This window comes from Rhineura floridana, chromosome 7 (genome assembly GCF_030035675.1).
Source record: "Rhineura floridana isolate rRhiFlo1 chromosome 7, rRhiFlo1.hap2, whole genome shotgun sequence".
In the NCBI taxonomy this organism is placed as follows: domain Eukaryota; kingdom Metazoa; phylum Chordata; class Lepidosauria; order Squamata; family Rhineuridae; genus Rhineura; species Rhineura floridana.
The window spans coordinates 60,855,534-60,878,007 of NC_084486.1; the positions used below are offsets into that span (position 1 = coordinate 60,855,534).

General features: G+C 44.4%; 1 protein-coding gene across 6 annotated transcripts in view; it reads left to right on the forward strand.

Annotated features, from left to right (window-relative positions):
- The window catches only part of ADAM12 (ADAM metallopeptidase domain 12), a 396,536-nt gene that overhangs the window by 369,763 nt on the left and 4,299 nt on the right, over nt 1-22,474 (forward strand). For 5 of the 6 annotated variants that reach the window (XM_061635685.1, XM_061635687.1, XM_061635688.1 and 2 more), the window contains 4 exons: nt 1,045-1,180; nt 2,720-2,828; nt 3,622-3,804; nt 16,346-16,479. In XM_061635685.1, the coding sequence (XP_061491669.1) occupies nt 1,045-1,180; nt 2,720-2,828; nt 3,622-3,804; nt 16,346-16,479 (562 nt within the window). The remainder of the gene's footprint in view (nt 1-1,044; nt 1,181-2,719; nt 2,829-3,621; nt 3,805-16,345; nt 16,480-22,474) is intronic. The other variant, XM_061635690.1, reaches the window with a different exon arrangement.

Sequence of the window (22,474 nt, forward strand, 5' to 3'; positions counted from 1 at the left end):
TTGTTGCCTGGTTGTATCTTTCTTTTCCTCTGCGCCTATTCCATTGCTCTGTGCAGTGATGTAGAATCAGTATGACTGGGGCTGTTCAGGCAAAATGGCAGTTGCCAGTGGGGGCCACCATTTTTCTCCAGAAGACTCCATTGGAGCTACACTTAGTGTTCTGAGCCTTGAGGGAAAGAATGGCAATTTCTGGCCACTAAGAAGAGCTGTTCACAGCAGCGGTGCTCCCCCCCCCATCACCCCCAGTTTCATCCCTCAAACATTTCCGTCCCACCAACAGAATTTGTTAGGAGGATCTTGTCTTCCTGTGACCCCTACCTATTCCTGACATTCTATGGAAAACTTTTAGCTCAACTTCAGTTTAAAAAAATCAAGCAATGTACACGCATGTGTAAACCATCTCTTATTTCCAAGTAAATGTATGTAGAAACTAGGATGTTAATCTATCTCATGGTGGTGATGGGGGATGTATTGTGAGGTATTTGCTGTAGCTAGAGAAGGGAAACTGATTGCCTTCATGTTGTGGCTTGCTTTATTTTTAGAACTACATTTCAAATTAGCATGCCCTGATACTTTAGCCATCTTTGTCTAAAGAAGGGCAAGAATAGTTGTGGAAGGTATCAGCGCTGAAACACAGGGGCAGTTTTTGTAATAGAGCAGTATGGTTGGCATTTCCCCACAATATTTTCCCAAGGAGTTATCCAGCGCTGGCCTAGCAGTGTAGGAATGTGAAATGGTGAAATGGACTCATGTGAGAAGAGCAACACTATTGTCAGGGGGTCAAAGTGGCAGCTTGTCATAGCTCTTGCATGTGATCCCACACTCTCATATGGTTTATGCATTCCAACATTATTGGACCAGCATGGGATGGAGATACAGCAACAATGCCACTTCCCCTAATGTAAGAATCAGCCCTTAGCTGAGTTAAACACAAGACTGGGGGGGTGGGGTGTTAATTGAGGGTTAGATATAACTGCAGACAAAACATAGGACAGACTGATCTGTTCATAAGAATTTTGGGTTTGATTGTTTGTTTGTTTCCAGATAAGAGAAGTTTAATAATAGGGCTGCTCATAACCACCCTATGCCTTCTGGTTGCTGGTTTACTTATGTACATCAAAAGGAAGATCTTTATTAGATTGTTCTTTATTAATAAGAAGACTACAATAGAGAAACTAAGGTATGTTATTTAACTACCCTGTTTTCTAAAATGAACTTTGATAGAAACTACATAAAGTTGTTACACATTGGGGTCTAAAAATCTTGAAGGATGAGTGGTGGAAAGGCAGCTCTTCCTAAAAGGTCTGCTGTAGACCAGAAGATCATACTTTGTACTAGGATATCTGAAGAATTCCCCCTACTTGAACTCCAAAGTTGGCTCACCTGTTCCAGTCCAGGTGAATCATGACACAGATTGAATCAGTGGTCCACTTCAGAATCTGCAGCCTGGCGGATTCCATCACAAAGTAGTCAAAGAGTTTAAAAACACTTAAAACAGTCTGAAAGTTGTGTGCTGCCTCCATCCCCCCCCCCCCACTGATGATGTTCCACTGCTCCCAGGGTGGTACAGAATGGTACAGTAAAAACATGGTGCCTCCGATGTTTGCATCGGCGAATCAATTTTCCCTGGGAGTTGCAGATAAGGAAGGGGCTGGCTTGTGCAGCTGTGGCAAGCTGAGCAGGCCCTCACCAGCTGGGGAGAACTAGCCTCAGAGGGAGGCAATGGTAAACCCCCTCTGAATACTGCTTACCATGAAATCCCTATTCATAGGGTCGCCATAAGTCAGGATCGACTTGAAGGCAGTCCATTAATAAAAATAGAGCGGCATCAAGTCCTGTCACTCCCTAGGGAACTTGCTCTATGTTTATTGGGTGTATGGTGGCAAGGAGTCCTGTGCACTAGCTTCTCAGGCTGTAGATGACTAGAGACACTATTTCAAAGGTTTTAAAGAAAAAAATTGGGGAGAGCGAACGGAGGCAGTGTGCAACCCTCAAACCATCTTGTAAATACTTTTAACTGTAGTTTCAGATGTATTTTTAAATGTGTGCTTCCAGGCAGATTCTTAAGACTTTCCCATTAATAATCTACCTGGAGATGGGATAGACTGTCCTGTCCCCTCTGAAAACTAGGATGGACCTGGCAAATAAAGGCTCCACCCTCTGCTGCTTACCCATACACCAAATGGGGGCCATTGCCAGATTAGCAGAGTGGTGAGGTTCTCATATCAGCGGGTTGTTTCAATAACATGTATACTTGTTCTTTTCTAAGAACACTTACCAGGCTGAATCAAGACCACAGGGATCTGTTATTCAGACATACCCCTAATATGTTTTCATTTTACTTTGAGATAAGCAATTAAAAAGTAAAGGGAACTTTTACTTCCTTCAGTTTGGCCTGCTTGAAATATTGAAACATGGAGTAGCATTTTGTTTCTGATCCACTGAATGAACCACAATATACATAGCTGAGGTCATTACGCTTAAGCACCAGATTCATTAGAAGAGTCTCATGGGTGTTTTAAAGCAGCATTTTCACAGATTGCAAGAGCTAATTTAGCAGACTAGTGACTCTCAAGAAAAAAAAATCACTATTTTTATTCTTGCAAGTGTGTTAAATGGATTTTACTTTACTGTTTACTAAAGAAAGTAAAGGTAAACAACTCCTGTATTGCAGTATAACTTTGAAGTGATACTTAGTATTTATATACTTGTATTTCAGGTCTGTGAGTCCAGCAAGGCCTTCCAGTTCATTTGAACCTAATCATGTTCCTGCCACAGCCCTCAGTAAAAATCTGGTCAAGAAGTCACAAAATGTGAACACGCATAAGGTGGGTTCTGACATGTGTCTGAAGTATTTTTATGTGGGGTGATGTCATGAAATAGTGAAATTACTAATACTGAAATAGTGAAATAGTATTACTATTAGTGTGTGAAACGTAAGTAAAACCATGTAGCCCTAAAAATGCACTTTGGTTTCCAAGTTCTAAACAGATGGAGACTTCAAATAGTGAAAAGAAATAAATGCATTTGGATTCTGGAATGCAGCTAGCCATCTCAGACAGGAGCAATGCTTTCCAACATCCAAGAATTAGTATTTTTTGAGTAAGCTTTTGCAAGCTGTTAATTGGTGATTGTTTGGCTTCAGAAAATGTAATGTGAACATATTAAAAAGGAAATAAGAGGCAATTCAAAACAACCTTGAAAACAGTAGTGTTTATATCCACTAATTGTGGATTGATTTTAGTGAAAGAGAGAAAGCAAGGGAGCAGGGTTATTGTGGTCAGCAATAAGGAGACACCATATTTGGAGTATGAATGCCACAATTTTATTTATTATAGACATATCAAATAAGGAATAAGATGTAATATATGGGAGGAGGTAAGATGGCCAGTTATTTAAGCTCTTATTCACCCAAAATTACATATTCTAGGTCCCACTGATTTCAGTGGGAGAGTTAAACTTATGCCTCTCTCTCTCTACCTCCCTCCCCTGACCCCCTTGCCTTGCTTTCTGTCTTTCACTAAAATCAATGGAGCCTGAAAATGCTTAACTTTGGCCACATCATGTCAAATGTGTTTAAACTACAATTGACTTGGTATACATTATTTTATGGGTCTGCAGATAAATGATCCACAAAGATTGCTACGATATCACACAGGTGACATTAGTAACCCTGTGAAGACACAGAATATACCACGATCAAGCCCACCAGAGCGTATTTTGCCACCCTTTTGTGAGCTACCCTGTCAGCAGTCCACACCCAGAAAGTTGCTGCCTGCCAATCCTTCCCCCAGACATGATCAGGTAGGTATATTGTTCATTCAGCTCTATGGTACCTGCAGACGTCATATTTCCATAGTAGAATTGGATTGCTAGCTATTCAAATTAATGGATTCTTTACATTCCAGCACAGAGTAGTTTATTCCATTTCAATATTTGTCTCTCTTTGTTTGTTGATTTCATGTCTTTGTCAGCTGATTTCATAAAACAGTGAAAGGACACACTAACAATTTTAATTATTGCTCATATCTCCATTCTAAACATTAGCACTGATGTATCTTGCCGCTACAACTGTGTATTGTCATTATTTGTAGCATATTTCTGATGTATCTGCTTAAGATATACATAGCATTTTAAGCATCTGAATGCTCCTCACCCCCTTAATCAAGAACTCCCTACATGCAGGAGTCAGCATGACAGCCTAGCATTTTTCCAGATGTGATAGTTTTCTAAATGCAGGGAGTGTTTTAATTAGAGAACCATTCAAACATGCAATCCCCTTGCAGTCTCAAAGATGATTTTGTATCATAAATAAATACAAATTCCAAGCAGACAAGTGAAATCTCTTTGTTTTGCTAGTCATTACTTGATGCCTGTAGGGAAAGGGTCAGACTACACCTAATGCTCAGTTGCACAGATGTTTTCCCCTAAGAGTTTGCTGTGTTTTTGACCCCAAAGCAATTGCGGGAAGTTGCAACCTGGAATACATGATTTCACAGAGCAGGAGGGGCTACTTACCTTGTTTCCTGTGGGGTAATTTTATTATCAAAACCATTCTTTTGAGCTGCTGTTTGGTTGGGGGAGAGAGGGAGATAAAGGTATATCCCCCCCCCGTCCCCTCCAGAGCAAAACACAGCTTAGATGGTCAGTTTCAATAAGAAAAGCACTGGGAGAGGGATAATCTCCCTTGTGCAATCATGTGATTAAAGTACAACTGGGGAAGTTGAAATTTGCTTTGTTTTAATATATTTTAATATATTTTTGTTTTAATATATTTTAAAGTCTGTTTTTAAGTTGTTTTAGAGTGTTTTTAGTGTTTTATTTGCCGCTCTGGACGCCTTATGGGAGGAAGGTCAGGATATAAATTTAATTAATAAATAAATACAAAATTATCAGGGAAAATATTTGCACAGATAGGTCTGATAGTTTGTCGCTGGAATTCACTATGTAAATTTATATAGGTATAATAGTGAAACAAGTTTTTTAAAAATGCATATGCAACTGGGTATATTAAGATCTTTTTCTATTTTATTGCCTTTCATATTCAAAGTCAGTCCACAGTAATTTTATATCAGAGAACTATTTATAAATGCCTAATGTATATATTTTTTCTTTTTCATAAATAACAAAAGCTAGTTCTTATATTGGAAATGCCATTTCCCCGGCTTTCTTGTAAAAACCTGACACTTTTAAAAAGCCCTCAAAGTTACTGATCTAAAGCTGGAGGAATAAATCCAACTGATCTATAAATACATTCCCTGGGAAAACTGGGACAGTGAGCAGGCCTTTCTGGCCCAGAGAACTTTAGCAATAATGCAAACGGTAGCTCTAAGGGCCATCCTTGCTACGCATAAAGCTGGAATCTATTTTCGTGCCTATTTCTATATGTTGTATTGACTTCCTCTCAATAGAACCTCAACCTCTGAGCATCAGAATTAGGGACTGGTTTTTCTTTCATGACAGTCTTGCGCCAAATGCAGCACTTTATTTGTTGCTGTTCTTTTTATTTAATTGTGTATATAAGACCACCCAATAACATTGATCTTTGGCTGGCTCACAAACTTATAGGAGTGAATAGAAGCAATTCATTGACTAATCAGGAGAGCTCTTCATGTGTTCCTCTGTATGTGTAGAGAACTCTTTCAGATTAGTGTCCGATAGATGCTCCTTGTGGAAGCATGGTGGCAGTGCAGGGTGACAGTGGTGGTTGGGGCTAGTCCGCGCAACTCTACAACTCTCTCCACGCATTCATGCTATGTGTGGAGGAAATCTTGTTTTCCCTCCTAAAGAGAGAGAAAGAAGCACACATTTATTTATTTCTTATATAGATTTAATGATACCATTTTTGTGCACTGAAGATTATAGCCATTGATGAAAAAGGATTGACATGGCTTGATCTTAAACAGAAACATAGATAAAAACTTTGCTTACTAGCTACTTACAATAACATGTGTAACATTATTGTCATGCATAAGAGTTGGCAGATGTAATACATTTGCATGGGCCTATAGACAGCCGTCACCATCCCTTTTTGGACCTAGAAGTGTAATTTTAATCTAATTGCTAACTATAATAGTAGAAACTAATACAAGGTTTCAGTTTATCATTTTGCAGTTTTCATAAATGCTATACTAACTGGAAAACCCCATATTATGTAACAAAACTTTTCCCCTTACGACAAAATCCACTAAACCTTTTTTTTCTCTTTCAAAGTATCTGTTACTGCTGGAAACTACAAAAACAAAAACAAAATTTATAAACTAATATAATATTTCAGTAATATTGCTTCTCCACGTGTTTCAGCTTCAGTTTTACTTATAATGACTGAAGAAATTATATGAAGTCTGATCCTTTTTCATCTCATGAAAACTAGCAAATTTAAAGCCCCTTTACTTATATGTACTTTAGCAGTAGCATTTCCTCCTTAGGGAATGTAGTTATAGATACTCTTACTGCAGATTGTCTGTAATTTGCCATTTAAAATTAACCCACTCTGACCAATGCAGACATAGAAACCACATTAAGATTTTTTTCTATCAATACTTAACCAGGTATCATCAAAATTACAATTTTATACTATGTTTACAAGGATTAGATTAACATTTCACCATTTCCTAAGACAGACATTTACAATACCTTTTAACTTTTCCCCCAATTTCTGACACCTATTTTTTGGTATGCAAATCTCCAATGATAAAATGCTTTTTAGTCCAATTTCATGGTAAAAGTTTTTAAGAACAGTTCATTTGACTATAGAGCAGCCTAAGAGATTTGACTCCTTTGACAAGCTTAAAAGAAAAAGGTCAGTGATGCTTGCTATGCCTATCTTGCATCCAGCAATAATCTTTATATATTGCCTACAAGAAAAGAGATGAGAGTTAAAGTTGTTAAACTTGTAAGTTTGAGATGTCCCAATTGTAATAAACGCCCACAATATTACTTTTATTGATAGGTGAGAGTTTGCTCCCAAGTACCGTGTTCCAATATTACTCAAGGAACGACGAAACGACTTAAAAGCAAAACCAAGTTTTATTGAAACACTTGCAAGTGGAGAAACGAACCAGGCTGAGTCTGCCAATCCCTGGACGCAGCCAGGCTTTATACCTTTGGCAACACATACATCATGCATACATTATCCAGTTGGTCAGCCCACTTCATCATTCACAAACTTTTCCATATAAGGCTTGTTTTGCACTTTTCCACCCTTTGTCCCTTCGGGCGTTGTCTCCTTGCCCAGCGCCATTTTATAACCTGCAAAACCAGTTTCACAGGCAAAGCCAGTCTACACAAGCAGCAAGGTAAATACCAACAGAAAAACATTGATTGTTTATTGCTCACAACTCCCCCCTTAAGAACCCATGGAATTTTTAAATTATATGGGTTCTTCAACCTCAGAATCACCATATACCCGCTGATACATGATTTTCCCATACATTTGCATACTACTTCTAGCTGCAGCATTATCAGCTATACTACGGATACCATTCATGACTATTGGTAATAAGCAAGGTAAGAGCATACATCCTAATAAAATCAAAACAACTAATACAATCAGTGTTTTCATCCCACCAAACCAGTCAAACCAAGAACTCCAGTTGCCTAAATCAATTCCCTTCCATGTTTGTACCGGTACATGTGCTAGCTTCTTTATTCTGTTTGCTATGTCTATCACAATTTCTCCATTATTATCTATCCTCAAACAGCATTCAGTTAAGTTTAGGAGTCTGCAGACTCCACCCTCTTTTGCCAATAAATAATCCAGGGCCAATCGATTCTGGAGTATTGCCTCTCTCATTTGGGTTGACTGATCAGCAAGCAACGTTAGGGCATTTGCCGTCTGATTGGTAATTATTTCTACTACAGCTTGCAACCGAATCTATTCAGCATATAAATTGGAGTTCTATATCCATAAGTGCCATCCTGTGCCCAGGAGGCAGGGTCATAGGTCGCAATGATCCGTTCAGGTGGCCACATATCACCCCACCCATTATCTTGCCCTTTTGCCAAACTGGTATCTATTGACCATTCTTCCCTGTTAGGCTGTTCCTCATCAAATACTGGAATTAAAGGATTTAGGCTTCCACCTTTTATCGCATACATGGGCTGTATTATACCGAGGTAACAAGTACCTGTCCAATTTACCGGCAAAATTGAGTAAGCCGTGGAACCACAAATCCAATGATGACCTCTTAGTGCTGGGAGTGCTTCTTTGTTGAACATAGAGTCATTCATTTGATATGGGATATAGTATGATTCATTTCCAAGAGGGCTTAAGCTAGCTTGAGTTACTGTACATCTCCATAACTCTGTCTCATTTTTCCATTTGCAGACACACCCTGGTTTTGTATGGTTAGTAACTGCCCAATAATTTTGAAATCCACTCACTACTGTCCCATTTAAATGGTGCCAAGCCCACTCTTTTCTGTGGAGAGACTGATTCTTACTACTTTTAAACCAGGCACAGAGCTGTCCCTCTTTTGTTAAATCTTTCCAATAGGTGCGACACGAGTATGTGTCCTCTATCCCCTTCCTTTGCATCCGAATACATGGTACCCAAGTACCATTCTGCAATACTACATGTGTTTTATTACTCCACAGGGCGCAAGGAGTAACGGTCTCTCCCGGTCCTGGATAATGCCGAGTAGTGTAGTGAAGAGTCCAATTACATTTACTATCACCGAGCCACTGTACTGCCTTAGTAATATTTTGCGAGGTACAATATTGACCTGTAGGAACCCAATTTAGCTTCCACCAGTGACTCGTTTCCCAGGTTCCTGTTCCATTGTGTACCTCACTACGATTGCTTAATAACCATTTGGGGTTTAGGGGTATTGCCATCCAAGGCCACTGTGGAAACCCTTGGGGGTTCCCGCATATCCAACAATTCTTAAGGTAGAATACCTTAGACACCTGGTTGGCAAGCTCAACAAATGCATTTTTCCCTTCTATCGTAGGTGTGGACCTCATAGTCCTGGGTCGCCCATCTTTGAGCTGGTTGTGAAGGTGATACATGTATAACAATATCATAAAACATAGAAAACACGATAACACTGCCAACTTAATTGTTAATACAGCAGGCATGATTATAAACTGTCCCGTCTTCTGGATAGCGTGAGTTTCAGGTCAGAGTCCGGCACCGCCCTCGAAGACCACTTTTCTTCAGGTTCTTGATTATTCACCCCACCAGTTGGAGGGTCCTTCGCTACCCTCTTCTCTGGTTCCTGAGTACTAAGAGGTTGAACTGCTCTCTTTATCCGGGAAACGTGGGTCCACTTATCACTTCCAAATACTTTTACTGCCGCCTCCGTCACGAGGGCAATCTGTTTCTCTGGTCCCCAGGTTGGTAAAAGTGGCTCCTTTTTCCACTGTTTTATCCGGATCCAGTCTCCAGGCTGATAGTCATGGATAGCCAGACTCAATGGGAGCCTCTGGAATTCTTGAACATGCCTGTGGATAGAAGAAAGAACATCCTGCAGGGCAATCACATATTCTCTCACTTGTTTTATTCCTATATCCCCTGTCCTTAATGCCGTCTCTGTCTGGGGTCGAGGCTCAATGGGGGGTCATCCGAAAAGGGACTCAAACGGGGTCAATTTTGTCTTTCCCCTTGGCGTGTTTCGCATAATGGTTAGAGTCAAAGGCAACGCTTGCACCCATTTCAGTGAGGTCTCGTGACAGATTTTCGTTAGCAAAGTCTTTATAGTTTTGTTAGCGCGTTCCACCTGACCGGATGACTGAGGCCTCCACGGGGTGTGTAACCTCCATTCGAATCCTAAAGCAGAGCTCACGTTCTTAATTATCTGATTCACGAAATGAGGCCCTTGATCAGATTCGAATGTTTCGGGCAAGGAGTACCTTGGAAAGATTTCCTTCAGCAAAATCTTTGCCACTGTGCTTGCAGTTGTATTACGTGTCGGGAACGCTTCTGGCCACCCTGTCAGTTGATCAATAATCACTAGCAAATATTTGTATCCTTGGTTACGGGGCAATTCTGCAAAGTCAATCTGTAATCTTTGGAAAGGGTAATAGGCCCAAGGCCTTCCTCCCATTGGAGCGGGGGGGTTTGGAGCGGGATTTACGGCGGCACACGTGGTACAACTTAACACTGCTCTTATTGTCTCATATAGCCCTGGGGCCACAACTTGATGAATCAGCAGGTCCCCCAGGGCATTTCCTCCTAGATGCGTTTGTGCATGCAGATCCTGTACCAACTGGCGAAGGAGTTGCCTTGGAATAATAACTTGCCCTGTTGGCATTTGCCACCATCCGCTATCTAGCTGGACAGCCTTTTGCTCCTGTGCTCTATGCACCTCTTTCTGAGAGTATTCGGGCGCTTGTGGGGGAAGTTGTAGCTGGATTGCGCCTAGTGCTCCTTGGTCAGGGATTTCCCCAAGAGCTGCCTCCTTTGCTTTCTGATCGGCATACTGGTTTCCCTGTCTCCATACTGGATTTTTGTCTTTTCCATGTGCCAACACATGTACGATTGCCACCTTCTTAGGCTCTTGGATGGCCTCCAAAAATTGGATGATCTGTTCTCGGTGCTCTACTGGCTGTCCTCCGCTTTTTATATATCCCCGTTCCTTCCATATCATTGCGAATGCATGGGCCGTTTGGAATACGTACTTGGAGTCCGTATATATGGTTACTTTTTGTCCTTTCATGGTTCTCAAAGCAACTATTGCCGCCACCAATTCTGCCATTTGAGCCGAATATGTCAGGGGTAAAGGGGCACTCTTCAGAATTTTCATGTCCTCACATACTGCATATCCGGTTCTTCGTTTGCCCTCAACTACGCGAGAGCTTCCATCAATAAACAAGTGTCTTCCTTCTATAGGTTGATCTGTCAAGTCAACTCTTGGGCTCAGTGTAATTTCCAAGGCTTCGATACAGTCGTGTTCAAGCTCCCCAGGTTCTGGCAAGAGCGTTGCTGGATTCAGATCATTACAAGTCTTTAACGTCAGGTCTGGCCGGCCCAACAATTGTTGTTCATATTGTGTCTGACGACTCGGACTTAGGACTTTTGAGGCCGTTTCTCCCAGGATCCTACGAAGGTCATGAGGGCCAAAAACTGTTACTGGCGCACCCATCATGATCTTTTCGGCCTTTATTAGTATCGCAGATGCGGCGGCCACTATTCTTAAGCAGGCAGGCCATCCTTGGGCCACTGGATCCAGTTTAGATGAATAATAGCCGACTGGGAGCTGGTCTGGTCCCATTTTCTGTGTCAACACTCCCATTGCCATGCCTTTTCGTTCTGCGATATATAGTCTATAAGGCTTATTCCCATTGGGCAGGGCAAGAGCCGGGGCTTGTTGCAGGACACTCTTTATTTTCTGGAACGACTTCTCACACTCCTTCGTCCAGTGCCACTTAGAGTCCTTCTTGAGTAATTCGTACAGCGGTCCAACATACTCGCTGTATCCTGGGATCCATTGCCGACAAAATCCTGTCAATCCCAAGAAAGACCTCAGCGTCTTAATGTCTTGTGGTGGTGGAACAGCACAAATGGCCAGCTTCCTTTCCGTGGATAACCGGCGCCCCTGGGCTGAAACCTGATATCCCAAATATGTTACTTCTTTCAGATTCCACTGGACCTTTTCCTTCAACACCCGGTATCCGCACTCATGTAGGTGATTTAACAGATGTTTCCCGTCTTCCACACAGGTTTCTTCCGTCGGACTGCACAGTAATAAATCATCCACGTAAACCAACAAGGTGGACAGTCTTCCTTTTGCATACCATTTTGACAAGTCCTTCTGCAGTGCTTTTGTGAATTCACTTGGAGAACTTATGAACCCTTGAGGGACCACGGCCCATGTGAGCTGGCTGGTTCGCGGCCCCATTGGGTCTTCCCACTGGAAAGCAAACAAGTTCCGACTCTTCTCATGTAGTGGGATGGAGAAGAAGGCATCCTTCAAGTCCAGAACAGTGAATGTAGTTGACGTGAATGGTACATGTGACAAAAGGGTATGGGGGTTGGGAACTACAGGTACATCTTCAAGGACCTTTTCATTGATTATTCTTAAGTCTTGGACCAGCCTATACTGCCCTGGCCGTCCTTCCTTTGGGACTCCAAATACTGGGGTGTTATGAGGGCTGGTAGTCTGGTACACCCATCCATACTCAAGGAACAATGTTATCATTTCATGTAAACTTTGTCGAACTTCCGCCCTCAGGGGAAATTGTTTCACAGGCGTCGGAGCGGCCCTGGGCTTTAAATTTACTCTTACTGGGATAGCATTCTTTGCCCTTGCCGGGTTGTCTTTCCTTGCCCATACATCCGGGTGTACACCAGGAATCATCAGGGACTCTTGTTGTGTATTTTTTTCTTTTATTCCTGCAAGCGCCATCTGGAAGGCGCATTCATTCCTTTTAGGAACTTGTACATGTAACTCATTGTCTTGGAATGCAATGCGGACTTGCAGCTTACTTAAAATATCGCAGCCAAAAATGGGGAGTGGGCACTCAGGCGATATTAGAAATTGATGGCTGAATTCTGCTCCTTTATCATGAAAGCTGACTTTCAGGGGTCGCGAGACAGGCACCATCTGCTTATTTCCTTCTAGTCCCATTACAGTCGTGACCTGAGAGGTAAGGGGTATCTTGTGACGGGAACAGGCCCGGCGTATCATTGAGAATGAAGCTCCCGTATCGATTAGTCCACTTAAAGGGCTTCCGTTGACCATTAACTTCAGCATGGGTTCTTCTCTCGGGCCCCCCTTATATCCCGTCCACCTTCATTCTGAATCTTCCCCTCCTTCGGTCCATTGGGCCATCTCCTGAGGGACCGTTTTGGAGCGTGCTGGCTGTTCCGCTTTCTTCCCGTCTTCCCACAACATGCGTCCGCCATTTCTAAACTCCAAGGGGGGTCTACTTCCTTTACAATCTTTCGCCCAATGGCCCCTCTTTAAACATCTAGCGCATTGGTCTTGTGCCAATCGAGGCCTCCCTCTCTGCCCCGGTCCCTGTTGGTTTGGGATAAACTTGCCTGTGTGCCCCCTGCCACTAGTCGTAGCTTGGTTTACGCCTTCTGCAATGGCTGCGGCCATCATTCCATACTGCTTTTTCATCGCTTTTCCCTCTTCCTTTTTCGCTTGCTCATCTCTGTTCACATAAACTTTGTATGCTATCTCCACAATCTGCCCCATGCCCATGCCCATCACACCTTCCACCTTCTGTAACTTCCGTCTAATATCAGCACAACTCTGTGCAATAAATAAGGTGACGAGTAAACGCTGGTTCTCAGGGGCATCAGGGTCAAGGGAGGTGTACTTTCGCATGGTGGTGGTTAATCTTTCCAGAAACACTGAGGGGGTTTCTTTGGCCTCCTGTTGTACTTGATACAATTTAGACATATTCATGGGTTTTGGAATCGCATTCCTGATTCCATGTAAGATCAGTCGTTTATAATTATTCAACTGTGGGTGCGGCACTCCCGGTGTTGGGAGCCAGTCCGGATCCTCCGTAGGGAGTACCACGTCCGGGGCCAAATTGGCAGCGTTTGCCCCGGCCCGCTGGGTCCGTAGCGCCTCCGTTCTTGCCTGGGACAGCACTAAACTTTTCTCCTCCTGGGTCAATAACATATTCAACAGAGTTTGGATATCCCGCCATGTGGGATGATGGTTTGCAAAAATGGAATCCCACATTTGGTAATGCTTGTCCGGATCTTCTCTTAACCATGGCATCTGATTTTTCCAATTAAACAAATCAGACGTCAAAAAGGGGGCATGCACAAAAGCAATCTGAGCATTTGCGTCCAATACTTCTCGCATGGGCACCAGGAAAGTCGGCAGATCTGACACAGAGCCAGACCTGTATCTTCGGGGACCCACCTGGTCACTTTCCACTGGGGCAAATGGGTGTTCTGGAAGTTGTTTGCCACACCTTAGTTGCATAGGGCCATCGGGCCGCCTCAATGATTCAAACAACTCACGGCGCTTTTCCGCCATTTCTTCTGGTAAGGAATTTTTCTTTTGCTCTGCCAATCTTCTATATAAATCTAGCATCTTTTCAGTCTCCCGATCCCGGTTCCGCTGAGATGTTGCAATCTCTTCCAAAGTATGATGTAAATCATCATACGGACTAGGGGGCGCCGTCGGGTTTGGCGGGACCAAATAAGGGGGTGGATTAAGGGGGGGAATAGTCAGAGGGGGGTCCACCGGAACCACTGGGAGACCCACTGCACCACCCCCATTCTGAGGAGGTGGGGGCCTACCGACCATTCCCTGGATCTGAAAATCCTCTGTGTCATTTATGACTGGCTTCCTTGTAACCTCCCCTTTACGTTGAGCCCCGGCCATTTCCAGCGCACATTCTTTGGGGGGTTGATGACTGATCGCCTGCCAGCCCTCTGCATAATGCCAGGAATCGGCCGTTTCCGGTAAGGCATCATACAGAGTGGAGACAAGGCGATTAACTTTCTTTTGATTCCATGTTCCACCCGGTGGCCAAGAAATTCCCAACCCCACCCAGTCAACCATACAGAACTGTTCCAATTTCTCCGGGGTCGGTACCGGACCTCCGGAGGAAATGACAGAAATTTTAAACCGTAAAAAAATTCCCCAAGACACATTCTAACGGCGTTTTGGATCCAACTGCCAGTTGCTGTCGCCCTTTGCGTTTGGTTCTAAGGGGCGTCCCTTTGCCAGTTGCCTTTGATGCACCCTGACCCATTATGTAGGTACTGGTGTCTGAGACAAAATCCGACCCTACAGGTGACCGTCTGTGTTTTTACTTCCCTTTTCACTGGTCGGTGTACAGGTGATATTTTCAATCCCTTCTCCTCCCGACCTCACACAAGACAGACAATGTAACGGACGACTTTTGCTTCCCTGCTGTCGTGGCCCAGCCTCTCGCGAGGACGTGGGAACCGCACTACTGGCCGGTCCACACTCGCTTCGGGATAACCGTTAGGATACGTCCCGTCTCATGCGCACATCCACTCACACCCTTTCACACAGTATCTTCAGCCCTTGCAGGCGACTTACCCTTCCCGAAAACCTGGTTTTGCTCGTTTCGATTTCTATGGAGAGGCTCGGCGCCAGCCCCGGCACCCCGGCACAACCGCTTCCCTCCTGGAATGGACCTCAACGGGGTCCGGAGCGCTCTTTCCGTTCGGGGGCTGCCCCGGAATGCCGCGGCGCACAAAGACCTGTTCCTTCGTGGTCGCCAGTTGTAATAAACGCCCACAATATTACTTTTATTGATAGGCGAGAGTTCGCTCCCAAGTACCGTGTTCCAATATTACTCAAGGAACGACAAAACAACTTCAAAGCAAAACCAAGTTTTATTGAAATACTTGCAAGTGGAGAAACGAACCAGGTCGAGTCTGCCACTCCCTGGACGCAGCCAGGCTTTATACCTTTGGCAACACATACATCATGCATACATTATCCAGTTGGTCAGCCCACTTCGTCATTCACAAACTTTTCCATATAAGGCTTGTTTTGCACTTTTCCACCCTTTGTCCCTTTGGGCGTTGTCTCCTTGCCCAGCGCCATTTTATAACCTGCAAAACCAGTTTCACAGGCAAAGCCAGTCTACACAAGCAGCAAGGTAAATACCAGCAGAAAAACATTGATTGTTTATTGCTCACACAATGGCAATTGTACTCAATATATATATTTGCTTTCAGCATGCTACCAGTGATCATACTGCATTCTCTTCTTGAAACTGCAAAATCATGTAGTTAAAATACTGTACACTAGAGATTTTCTAAAAGAGATAATTTTTAGATATATTTTTAGAGACCTGTTTGCCTTTTGCCACTCCCCTATTCTGAATAACATCTTGGAGCACCTTGTTGTCTCTTAATTGTGTACTTTCATTTACTACAAATACAAGTAGTGGGGAGCCACATAATGTGAATGTTTGTTTCAGTTTTGAGCATGTTTTGAAAAACATGTGGGAGACAAATTATACTTTTATGACTGAAGCATTAAATACTGAGTCAAAATGAAGTATTAGATACTGCCAAAACTTACAACTTCACTCTTTGGCTGAGGTACCAGTGTCATAAGCTATAACAGTATTAGCCACAAAATGGCGTAGAATTGCTAGTGTCATGACTAAGGGTTATATCCGACTATGTTTTTCTAAGCATAAACACATTGAAATTAATGGACCTCAGTTAGTCATATCCATTAATTTCAGTGGTTCTACTCTGAGTATGACTAACTTTGGATATAACCCAGTGTCTGAATCCAACCCTTTGCATAGTACTTTTTACTGTACAAATTTATTTACAATTCTTATATCATTGTATTTCTTCATATCAGGACAAAGAATATAAAACAAATGGCTCTATTTTATAACAAAAATTATATGATCTTGTATTGTATTATAGGTATCTTTCAAACCAAGTCCTCCTCAAAAGCCTTTGCCAGCTGACCCTCAGAAGACCAAATCTGCTCAGTTTAATAGTTCCTCCAGAGAAGTGTTTGGGCTTCCAAAGCCTGTCCCTCAAATTGCTCCTCTCAGGTTAGTTTAGTTGTTGATGTGTGTATCCAATAGCAAATGCTTTTCAGTAACATTATGAACTATATTTTAGAATTGGCTCATTTTTGTTGGGAGGGCATAGCTCAGGAATAGCCAAGAAGGTGCCCTCCAAATGTTGGACTCTAACCCATCAACCTCAGTCAGCAAGGCCAGTGGTCAGGAATGGAGGGAATTGGAGCCTAGAGCACCATCTGGAGGGCACTATGTTGGCTACCCCAGTTTAGCTTTGCACTCACAAAATTATTTCAGTTATCTAAATAAGAATCGATCAGGCATTTTTAGGTCACCACAAGGTAAAAGATCCTGGAAGTCTTCTGCAATTGCTTGTTCTTATCAACCAGTGTTTTCCCATGTGGTGAATCTGAGATACAATCACATGAAAAAGCATTCTCATGCTTAATTTTAACTGGATGAAATTCCCTGAAACATACAAAATTATACAGCCACGAGAGTGGCTGTATACTATAGCCAGCGTGGGTTTTTCACATTCCGCAATGTTAAATTGAAAATACCCCCCATGCCATTCTGATGCATCCCATAAGCTCATTTCAAAACAAACCCTTACAAATCTTATAGTCCTGAACTCAGAAACGCTTGCTTAACAGCCCTCTCAATTTTTATGGCAATACACAAAACAGTCAGAGAAAATAGAGAGTTCAAAGTCTAAAAAGAGGGGGGGAAACCCAGAACCCTTTTGGACTTTTTTCTCTGAGTTCTCATAATGTGTTGAAATTCATTAAAAATCAGCCATGTTCACAGAGCACCTGTACTCCTGACCTTGCCCCATACTCTGACCTTCATCTTCTGCAGTTTAAAAGTTTAAAAAATGCCTGGCTGATTTTTAATTAATTTAAAAAATCTTGGCTGGCACCCTATGATAACGTGGGGCATGCTCAGTAAGAACCAACTGTCAGAGTTCTAAAAGCCAAACTCACAGCTTCTGGGCTTGCCTAATCAGGGGGCCACACCCACACCAGACTTTGATTTCACGGGAGACAGTCATGGCTTTCTTCAGAGAATCCTGGGAAGTGTGATTTGTGAAGGGTGCTGAGAGGAGACTCCTATTCCCCTGACAGAGCTCCAGCGGCCAGACTGGTTTAACTGTCAGCCACTATGATTGAAGGTCTGTGAGGGGAACAGGGCATCTCCTAGAAACTCTCAGCACCCTTCACTAACTATACTTCCCAGGATTCCTTGAGAGAAGCCATGACTGTCCAAAGTGAAATAAATGGCTGATGTGGATGTGGCCAGGGATAGCTATGGTTTACATTTGGGTGGGAGGCTACATGTGCCTGCTGTAGAATAAAAAAGTGGGGAAACGCTGAAAAGCAATGATACTGTTCACAATGTTTTCCTTTTGGAAAGGAAAGGGGCTTCCCTTCTGCCCTGTGCCCATCCACCCAATCTCCCTCCCCATCCTCCACCCCTCCTTGCCCCTCCCCCAGGTCAGTGATGGACTATGACCTGGGAGACCAGGGTTCGAATTCCCACACAGTCATGAAGCTCACTGGGTGACCTTGGGCCAGTCACTGCCTCTCAGCCTCAGAGGAAGGCAATGGTAAAACTACCTCTGGATACCGTTTACCATGAAAACCCTATTCATAGGGTCAACATAAGTCGGGATTGACTTGAAGGCAGTCCATTTCCATTTTCAAACATGATTGCACAGAAATAAATCCCATTGAACGCAAAAAGTATGCAAATGATCAAATCCACCCTCCCTTCTCCTTCCTCCTATCCCCTCCCTCTTGCTCCTTCCCTCTCCCTCCCCTTCCAGTCCCCTCCTCCCCCTCCCCTTCCTCCTCCCCATGGTCAGTTTTACATATTGTCAGGCCCAGGATGTGACTCAGGAACCAGACCAACGGCTGTAGTTAATTCGTGTTTTATTAGGGTAATGTCCAAACAAAGACTGCGTTTTCTCATGAAGCAATACAGGGATACAGGTCCTGTGGCATTGGGAGAAAGTTGACAGAGCAAGGGACTTCTTCCCGCCTGTTCTTTAAGAAGGGGCCAAACGGGCGCGCAATCTTTCGCTCCTCCTTAACTGCCCCTCAGGTACTGCCCACCTCCCCCCCTTCTCTCCTGTCTTTTCAGCTGTCTGCGTGTGCGCGGTGAGGGGGGAAGCATCACCCCATCCTCTTCTGAAGTTTCCAATTCCAGGATGGGGGATAGGGGAGGGGCTGATGGTAAACTGCCTCCCCGCTTTTCTGCTGTGAGCAGCCCTCCCTCTTTCCCCTCTTGCTCTGAGCCTGAAAGAGGAGGAGGCGTGAGAATGTCCAGGGAGGGCTCAGGCTCCCCATTGCTAAGCGACCTTATCACTGGCAGTTCCTCTGTTTTGTCTTCGCTCCAAAGGGGGGAAGTTCCTCCCCCTTCCCTCTGCCATCCATCCGAATACTCTTCTCCCAACTCTCCGGGATCCAGCTCCCCGGGATTGGGACCCCAGCTCTGCCTTCCGACACCATCCCCCCTCCCAGGCTGTGCCCCCCTCCCCTTGTCTGGCTTGGGACGGTGGGGAAAACGTTGATGGAAAAGTTTTACCAATTCTGGAGCATGCACATCAGCTGCATCTTCCCATGATCTGTCAGCCACCCCATAGCCTTTCCAGTGAATCAAATACTGCAGCTTGTGCGTCTGATCCTGGAATCTAAGATCTCCTCAACTTCAAACTCAAGCTGCTCATTTACCAGGAGTGGAGCTCCGGGAGGTTCCTCCGGCCGTAACTCACTGGGAGGGGTGACTTTCGTTAAGAGGGATCGATGGAACTCAGGATGTATTTTAAACGTGTCAGGCAGCTTCAGTCGGTACGCCACGGGATTGATTTGAGTTTCTATTTCGAAAGGACCCACCCTCTTGTCTTGTAATTTTCTACATTTGCCCGGCATCTGGAGGAAGCGGGTGGACAGCCATACCTGGTCTCCCGGTTGAAGGGGGGGGGCTCCTTCCTGTGCAGGTCAGCAACTCGCTTGTACTCCATTTTGGCTTCGTTTAACTGCTGTTTCAGTGTCTGTTGCGCTGCTTGCAATTCCTTAAGGAAGTTCTCAGCTGCCGGTACCAGCATTCCTTCTGAGCTGCTTGGAAAGACTTTAGGATGGAATCCATAATTAGTGAAGAACGGGGTTTGTTGAGTGCTGGAGTGCAGAGAATTGTTGTAGGCGAACTCTGCAAAATGCAAATATGATACCCAGTCAGTCTGTTGATAGGACACATAACTTCGTAAATATCTTTCCAAAACGGCGTTCAAGCGTTCCGTCTGCCCATCTGTCTGGGGGTGATGGGCGGAGGAGAGTTTTAATTCCGTCTGCAACTGTTTCCACATTGCTCTCCAAAATTTGGCTGTGAACTGAGTTCCTCGGTCTGAGACTACGCTGTTTGGCAATCCATGCAGCCGGTAGACTTCTTTTATGAATAACTTGGCCGTTTCTTTAGCCTCTAAGGCCCCTGCACAAGGAAGAAAGTGTGCCATTTTGGTAAGTAGATCCACCACTACTAAGATGGCTGTCATTCCTTGGGACTTGGGTAGATCAGTTATAAAATCCATGGAGAGGTCCTTCCAGGGTTCGTGTGGGACAGGCAACGGTTGTAACAGTCCTGCTGGTGTCCCTGTTTGTGTTTTTGTCCGCAGACAGACAGAGCAGGACTTTACATAACTCTCAATATCCCGACGCATTTTAGGCCACCAGAAGTCCTTGGCCACGTTCTGAATGGTCTTGTAAATCCCAAAGTGTCCCGCTGTGATGGAATCATGACACTGGCGTAGGATTCTGAGCCTTAATTCCCCTTCTGGCACATATCTGGCGGTTTTGAACCATAACAGTCCATTTCTCCAGTGAAAGGTTACTTCTGAGTCTTGACCTTGTCCCGTCTCCTGCTGATATTTTAGCATGTCTGCATCTTCTTGTTGTGCCTTTTTGAGTTCCTCTTCCCATGAAGGCTGGCATACTCCCAACGTTAATTTCTCTGGCGGGATTACGTACTGAGACTGGTCCTCGGATTCACTTTCTTTGTATTGTGGCTGTCTGGATAAGGCATCCGCTCTCTGGTTTTTGGCTTGGGCATGGTAAGTAATCTGGAAGTTAAACCTAGTGAAGAACTGGGACCATCTTATCTGTCTCTGGTTCAGCTTTCTGGCGGTTTGGAGGCTTTCAAGATTCTTGTGGTCGGAGCGCACTTCAATTCGATGAGAGGTCCCCTCTAGGTATTGTCTCCAGTTTTCAAAAGAGTCCTTGATGGCCAGCAGCTCCTTCTCCCAAACTGTGTAGTTCTTCTCTGCAGGCTTTAACTTCCGAGAGAAGTACGCACAGGGGTGCAGCTCCTTCCCTTCTTGGTCTAATTGTAGCAGGAACCCCCCGATGGCAAAATCTGAAGCATCTGCTTCCACTACGAAAGGGCGGTTCGGATCAGCAAAGCGCAGAATGGGCTCAGTAGCAAACCTTCTCTTCAGCTCCTCAAAGGCCTCGGTGGCGTTCTCTGTCCATTGAAACTTTTTCTTCCCCCTTAAACAGTCAGTCAGAGGAGCTGTTAATTTGGAAAACCCTGGAATGCACTTTCTGTAATAATTGGCAAACCCCAAAAACCGTTGTACATCCTTTTTGGTGACAGGTTGGCCCCAGTCCAATATGCAGCTTACTTTCCCTGGGTCCATCTCCACGCCTTCCGCTGAGATTCGATATCCAAGGAAGTCTAGAGACTTGAGGTCAAATCCACATTTCTCTAATTTAGCATACAGGTGATTTTCTCTCAGTCTCTTCAACACTGTCTTCACATGCTGGTCGTGGTCTTCCTGGTTCTTTGAGAACACCAGGATATCATCTAAGTAACAGATTACATACGTGTCCAACAAGTCTCTAAACACGTCGTTCATGAATTTTTGAAAAATTCCTGGACTTCCACAAAACCCCAACGGCATGACCAGGTATTCATACTGTCCGTAAGCGGTCAAGAATCCTGTTTTCCATTCATCTCCCTCCTTCATTCTGATCAGATTGTACGCTCCTCTCAAATCCAACTTCGTGAAGATTTTTGCAGAGCGCAGTCGGTCCAGCAACTCTGAGATCAGGGGCAGCGGATAGCTGTTGGGGATGGTGATCTGGTTCAATGCGCGATAGTCGTTACAGGGTCTGAGTTCCCCCCCCTTCTTTTTCACAAACAATAGTGGCGCTCCAGCAGGGGATTGTGAGGGGTGTATGAATCCTCGCCTCAGGTTTTTATCCAGGAATTCCTTCAGGGCCTCCCTCTCATTCTCTGTGAGAGAGTAGATTCTCCCTGATGGGATGCTGGCTCCTGGCACTAGGTCAATCGCACAGTCGTAAGGGCAGTGGGGGGGTAAAGTCTCTGCCTTTTTTTCATCAAACACATCTTTGAATTCTTCATACTTTGGCGGCAGGGTCACTTGCTCGATCTCTTGCACTGCCCCCGCTAGGGTGTTCTTGATACCTTCAGGTTGACAGTTCTCCTGGCAATACTGTGAGGTGAACCACACCACTGCCTCCTTCCAACTTATTTTGGGTTCATGCTTTGCTAGCCAGGGCATTCCCAGAATCACCTCAAAGTTCGAGAGATCTGACACGTATAGCGAAATGAACTCTTCGTGCCCAGGGATTTGAAGTTTCACTTCCTCCGTGGCTTGTGTCACCCCTCCTGACTTCAGGGGTTTCCCATCGATAGTCTCCACAGCTAGGGGAGCGTCCAGTTTCCACCGGGAAATTCCATGACGCTTGACTAACTTTGCATCAATAAAATTTGTGGAGGCTCCACTGTCAATTAAGGCAGTGGAATTAAACACCACTCCTCTGGAAGTTGTAATCCGAATAGGCAAGACCAACACCCCCTTTGAGGGAGGTTGGATCGTTGGGGGGCCTTTATACAACGCTGCCCCCAGTCCACCGGCCTGCACGTGGACTGGGTGTTCTAGTTTCCCGATGGCTCGGCTTTCCCCCCTTTCAGTCCACAGTCTCTGGCCACATGGCCCGGCTTTGAA